Genomic DNA, 6,811 nt, shown 5'->3' with positions numbered 1-6,811 from the left:
TCAGTCCATATGATATCTAGAATGGAGGAATATATGATCCCTTATCTAATGGACAAGTCATTGACAAAGGTCAGAGTTCATCGACAAGGTCAGAGTTCGACAGAAGCTTTTGAGAGCTACGATTGCTGATCGGTTCCTGAAGTCATACGCAATAATAGTTTTAGACTTATCCAAGTGGGAGACTGTTGGATTAATGTCTAAGTCCATAACTATAATTGGTAAGACTTGACCCGACCCGGCATGGTCCATTTGGGTTGCATGGCATCATGCATTTGGATAGACTATAATGAGAGAAATAACACTTAAGGTTGGTTAATATATTATAAGTTCTAATATATTAATAAGGTTATTTAATTAGTATTGATCACGAATTAATTTGGAATTAATTAAGTGATCAAAAGGAGACTAATTAAATATATGGGTTGATTGTGTAAATCATTCATTCTTATATATGTGGGCTTGTGATCCAAGATTCCTTATGTTGGACTAAGTTCATGGGGTGACCCATGGATACTCCATGGAGGTTAAAATCCATGGAGCATAAGGAATGGGTAAAGTTATGAGTTACATGGTGTAACCCTAATAGCCACCATATAAAAGAATCCCATGACTCAAGAAATCGTGCACTAATGTGTGAGTGTGAGGGCTAGACGATTTCAAGGAGTGTTCAAGTTTCTCTCAAGTTATTCCAAGTGTATTTGGTGTTGTGTGAACCATTTGAGGTGTCACACTTGGGGCACTAGGCACTCAAGCTTCATGAAGACATTCTACATCAAAGAGGTATGTATTCTATCTTGTTATATTTATTATTTTGTATGCTAGATTAGGATAATACCTTGGATGTTCATAATTGTATGTATAATAAAGAAAACATAGATCCAAGGTATTTAGGGTTGCATGTACACTTAGGAGTGTTAGAATGCTCATAACCCAACATAAACATCCCGCTTTAAGCATCATAAACAGAACCCGCTAGCCCGCCATAACTTCTCGGAACAATCACCGTCGGCCCAAATCTGATCACCCAAACCACTCCGACCTCCCTCCCTAATATCGTAGTTACGGTTTGTGGAACTAAAAGTAAAAGTAAGGTGCTGTTTGTTTTTTGGAAAAACCTCTTCAGACCTCTTATTGCTACGCGGCGCAGCACACGCGCAACACTTTTCATCTCGCAGCTGTTTGTTTTTCAGAAGTATTCGGATTAAAAAACCTCTGCGCGTGTTCTTCTTGGCGCAGCACTTGTTTTGCCTCTTCCTACCTCTTCCAACCTCTTTTTTTTTCTTGCTAAAATATTGATTATATATTGCTGAAATCTTATTTCATATTTTTTTTTCGTTTTGTTTTTGTTTATTCTTGTTGAATTTTTTTTATATATTGAATAATAATAATTTGTTGATGAAATATCATTATTTTATGCTAAAATATCTTTATTTTTTGTTAAAATATCATTATTTTTTGCTAAAAGATCATAAATTCTTGCCGAAATATCATACATTATTAAATTTTCGGTATTAAAAAACTATTTTCGGATTATAAAATCAGTTTATTTTAAATTTTTAATATCTGCAGCAGCATGCAGATATTAAAAAAACAAACACGCTTCTTATTACAGTCTACAGCCGTTTGATCCATCTCTTCTACTGCAGAGGGTTGCAGAGGTGATCCGCAAACTTTATAGATTTTTGTTTCAAAAATACAAAGAGCACTTGATCCATCCATGGGTTGTTGGGCTGGGTGGTTATCAAGGGTAGCCTGGTTTTGTTCCAATATCATTATGGTCCACAATTAAAATGCATTATTATTGCCTTATTTATTGGTATCAAATCAAACTATCAATTATGACACACTTAATTTGTGGTCATCTTATTTAGAAATAGAATGCGTTTATCTAATTGTGGTTCAGATTCATATTTCATATTTCATATACATGTGCATGATACATCATATATTTATAGGTGAGAAACAAGCTTTCACTTTCTCCTAATAGGGAAATTAATTTTCTATTTATTTATGTGCATTACAAGTCTCAAGAGAAATATTGGGTACAAAATCAAAGAATTGGACGGCATCAGTTTATTTTTTGTTCTATTTATTTCCTTTTCAAATTGGTTTTCGGTTTATGATATTTCAAAATTGGCCAAAAAAAATATATATATACTACTTTTTAAATTGGTTTTCTGAATGTGTGAAACAAATTTGATGGTTAAAAATATATCTAAAAGTTATTGGTTAAATATAAACACAAAACAAAATATATTACTTGATTTTAAGTCATTAACCCAACTTTTTAATATGCCTACATGTATCCTCAACATAGACAAAATACGATATCTATTGAAAACGATAGTTTTTAACGAAGTACTAAAATTATTAAAAATTATTTTTTTGTTGGAATATGAAGGATTCCTCTATTGTGCATTGTGGTTAGGATTGAATTATGATCGAAGTTGATGAAGCAAGTTGCATTGATAGCCACGTGATTGGACCCTAAGGTAGCTTAACAGGAATTTCACGTGCCCTATATGATTATTCCAAATGTAATTTCCACAAAACCGTTATCATAGTTATCTCCCTATCTAATAAACAAAATCTAAATCCACGTGTCCATTGAAAAGAGCTGAATTTTTACAAAGTTAAATACCTATTATACCCCTCTTTGATTCAGCTGCGTATCAAAACATATACTACGCCCTGTTTTCTTTAGAATTACTCGGTTATAACAGGTCTGGGCATTTACTCCAAAATTCATTACATTCCCGTTTCATAGCATCTTATTATGGTATCCGATCTTTTATATAAGGTATGCTATCAATGCTATCAATTGCATTCAATGGAAATCGTATTACAGTCAATATATATTTCAAACCTTTATATCAATCGTTTCTTTGGTAAATTGTGTCTCCTTCGTCCTTCATCAATCGTGCTCCAAAATCATCCACTCAATCACAGACGAAAATCCTCCACTCAATCGCAGAAAAGAGGTGTTCGGTAAGTTTCTTAAAAGCTTACTTTCAGATTGTTTGTTTATTAGTTGAATCTTCTTGTGTGTTTTTTTTAATTTCTGTGTTGTTTTTTACACAACAGTTTATGCTTCTCAATTCTCAATGTGTATGCGTGTGATAATCATAATCGAAAATTGTTTCTGCTTCTTAAAAACCTACTTTCAGATTGCTAATCAAACAATAATGATGGCTAGGGCATTTTCGTCCTTCATCAATCGTTGTTAATTTTGATTTTTCATGCTTATCCATTCTATCCACTGGTCAATTGCTGGAGGGCATTTTCGTCTTTTGTTTTCTCTTTGTAGTGTATATACATGTACGCCTAAGAAGATGATATTAACAACCTATCTACCCCTTAAAAACCCTTTTTACCCTTTATTTATATCTGTCAATCTTATCCACTTTTGGATCCTATTATTATATACTCTTAATTTGATATTTTTATAACTTAATTAAGTTGACCAATCTTACATCTTCGGGTAACATTGTTTTCAAATTTAAAAAAAAACACATCAAAGAGCATCCAAAAAAACAAAAACACAAAAAAACCACAAAAAATAAACGTCCCAGCAGAAAAAAAACCCCAAAAACAGGAACCAAACAATATCAAACAATAGGAAAACTGTACTTTTCAATTTGGCGTTGCTTTTATTTAGAAACCATAAAAAATTTGTACTTCTCAGCATGCTTTCATTTTCTGTGTTTGCTAACTTTAAAGGCCAAATCTGTCCTGCTGTTGGTACTTATTTTTTTATTGGTAAAATACCATTTTTACCCTTTATTTATATTTGATCAATATGAAATATACTCAAATATCGATTTTCTGCATTCTTTAACTATGAAGTACATCAAATTGGACTAATATACCCCTACCCCTGCATGCATTCTTTAACAAACGTTACAATCAATAGCAACATACTTTAATTTTATCTTTTTGTTAATTTTAAAGGACAAATCTGTCCTGTCCGTTCATCCTGCCTTTTTTTTGTTAATTGTAATGGCCAAATCTTTTTTTATATGTTTACTACTCTAGGGACATAATTGTAATTATGTTTGTGTTTACATTTTCTATGTGTAATTTTCTTCCATTGTTTATCCTTAATATTGTATGTCTTTCTGTTGTAGTGACAATGACAGCTAGAAATATCACTTTCATCAGCGACTTAGACAATATGAGGGATGATTACACACTAAAAGTGTGTATCATCCGGTTGTGGAGATCATTTTCCGAATCTGACCCCACTGTTGTGAAATCAATTGAAATGATATTAATGGATGAAATGGTAAAATATCCTATTACAATAACATTATTCAAAATCATTTTTTTTTTGTATTTGCTCATTCCAATAATATTATTCAAATTCATTCATGGTCGAATAATTGATTCAACTTTGACCAAATTATATAAATTAATATACAATTGGTCAGCAATATATATAATATTCTTACAATATATTAATAGGGTACAAAAATCAGAGCCAGTGTCTACCGAAAAGATTTCCAAAGGTTTGACTCCAAGCTGAAAGAAGATGACGCTATTTACATCCGATCCCCCACTATAGCTCCAAACAAATACACTTTTAAAATAAGTGATGTAACCTCCAAGTTAAACTTGCATGGACAAACAACTGTTCATGAGTGTCTTGGTTTTCAATCCAAAACAAAATATGAGTTTTGTTTTGTATCGTTTGAAACCATTATCTCTGCGACAACTACATCTAATATCTCAATTGGTACTTTTTCCCCCTATTTTATTGCATTTTATATTTAATTTTTTAATTTTACATAAATTTGACATATTGTATTATCATTTTGTAGATGTTATAGGTGAAGTTGTTTCGTTAGGCAAGCTGGATTCCCGTGATGTTAGCAAATCGAAACATAGGCTAACTTTACAAATCAGAAACTTAGAGTAATTATAACTTTTATTATATTATATATTAAATTATTATTATTAATATTATTATTATTATTATTATTATATAAACATTTAACCTTTACTGTTTCTGCAGAGGTTTGCAAGTTAACGTCACATTGTTTGCAGATTTCGCATACCAAGTGATTTCTTATCTTGAAGCTCATAAACAAGTTGGTCGTGTGGTTATTATTTTGCAGTTTGCAAGACTTAATGTCTATAACGGTACAGTTCTTATAAAAGGCAACCTTCGTTATTTTACGTTTTTTTATTACTCATTATTTTGACTAATTTATTTTCTTTCAACAGGAATTCCTTCTGTTAACAATTATTTTGATCACACACGTATGTTCATAAATGCTGATCTTCCCGAAATTGTGGCCTTCACAGATAGGTAACAAACTATTTTAATTATTCATTCTTATTTTGTTTCTTTTTAATAATTTTACTAATTTCATAATTATTTTCCTAAATAAAAAAACAGCTTGGTTGGATTACGAGGAATTCAAAACCCTTTTTCTTCTTTGACTTTTGATAGCTCTCAATCATACAATGAATATGAAGACTTTTTGAATAATCACAAAGTTAAAAATGTTGTCGATTTGCTAGAACCACAAGAGGTATGTCAATAATTTGGTTTATTTAATGTGATTTTGTTTTATATTATTCATTTATTGTAGTTGCATTGTTTTTTTATGAATCTTTTTGTATTTTATATTTTTTTAGGTCGGGAAATTTATCATTGTTGGTACAATTTACGGTATACGACAAGATATTGATTGGTATTATGATGTGTGTTCAAACTGTGGAAAGAAAGTTGATCGAAGAGATGTTTTTAGCGGTCCAGATAGTGGTGATGCAAGTGTGGTTGTTGAATGCTCTACTGATAAGTGTAAAAAAAAAGGAGATTTCTTCAGCTCCAAGGTTTTTTACATTTACCAAAACCTTAACCGGACAAATTAAATACATTATTAATCATTAATAATGTATAGTTAAACTTAAACATATTTAATATAAATTTATGTGGGATATTTTTGTAGGTATAAAATACCTATTCGTGTCCAAGATGATTATGGCACAATCACACTAACTCTGTTTGATAGAAATGCTTATAGACTTGTCAAACAACGTGCAAGTGAGCTCATAGAGAAAATCAAACAGGTATAACTTAAGTATAATATATGTTTTATTAAATTCTATTATTTGTTTCATTTTATTTGTATTAATTAATATTAATTTGCTTTTAACCATAACAATAATACATAAGACATTTTTTCCAGGCTGGGGATAATCCGAGAATGTATCCTTATGACCTCAAATGTCTGGTACATAAAAAGATGGCATTCAAGATAGATGTTAATAGATTCAACGTATCCAATAACTACAATCGGTTTGGGATACTTGGCTATACGCTTGATAGTAACGTTATCAATGCTTTGGAAAAAAAGTTATCTGTTGAGGTATTTATATACATCTTTTTTTGGAAATTATGATGCACACTTTTATTTAATGATTTTTACTAATTACTAATTAATTGTAAATCTTGATGGAATAAAACCTTAAACCCACAAATGATAATACATACTTTTTATGCACCTAAAGCAGGCAGGTAATTCTGAAAATCCTGATGATACAGAAATCGCATCTCACGAAGCATCTCACGAAACGAAGTCGTTGAAGGTTAGCCTATAAAACTACATTATTTATTTTTATATAAATTTTTTTTATCAAATATTTTTTGTTATTATTTTTGTACTAAATCTATTTCCTGATTTTGCTTCAAGGACGCCATCTCACAGACCGGTGATAATTTGACGCCTTCCATGCCCGACAAATCAGAAGCTACAAGTCCCTTCAAGTTTAATTCACCCCCAAATGTAAAAAAACGAAACGT

General features: G+C 31.0%; 1 protein-coding gene across 1 annotated transcript; it reads left to right on the top strand.

The window, feature by feature from the left end:
• The first annotated feature begins 4,132 nt into the window (after positions 1-4,132).
• On the top strand, positions 4,133-6,410 carry LOC145114190 (replication factor A protein 1-like). Its single transcript, XM_079050185.1, has 9 exons — positions 4,133-4,285; positions 4,465-4,735; positions 4,821-4,914; positions 5,015-5,142; positions 5,227-5,311; positions 5,402-5,537; positions 5,644-5,807; positions 5,958-6,078; positions 6,198-6,410. The coding sequence occupies exons 1-9, from the start codon at positions 4,133-4,135 to the stop codon at positions 6,408-6,410; spliced, it is 1,365 nt and encodes a 454-aa protein (XP_078906311.1).
• The last annotated feature ends 401 nt before the right edge of the window (positions 6,411-6,811 follow it).

The sequence above is a fragment of the Lactuca virosa genome, chromosome 1 (genome assembly GCF_052849685.1).
Source record: "Lactuca virosa cultivar CGN04683 chromosome 1, Lactuca_virosa_CGN04683_v6, whole genome shotgun sequence".
Lineage (NCBI taxonomy): Eukaryota > Viridiplantae > Streptophyta > Magnoliopsida > Asterales > Asteraceae > Lactuca > Lactuca virosa.
The sequence above is the reverse complement of the archived record's forward strand: the minus strand, read 5'-3'. Positions and strand labels throughout refer to the sequence as shown.

Excerpts from the sequence above, each read along its gene's own strand:
- LOC145114190 (XM_079050185.1), top strand. The coding sequence starts at position 4,133 with ATGACAGCTAGAAATATCACTTTCATCAGCGACTTAGACAATATGAGG. Across the intron at positions 4,286-4,464 it reads TGATATTAATGGATGAAATG|GGTACAAAAATCAGAGCCAG; the intron begins GTAAAATATCCT and ends ATATATTAATAG. Across the intron at positions 6,079-6,197 it reads TCATAGAGAAAATCAAACAG|GCTGGGGATAATCCGAGAAT; the intron begins GTATAACTTAAG and ends CATTTTTTCCAG.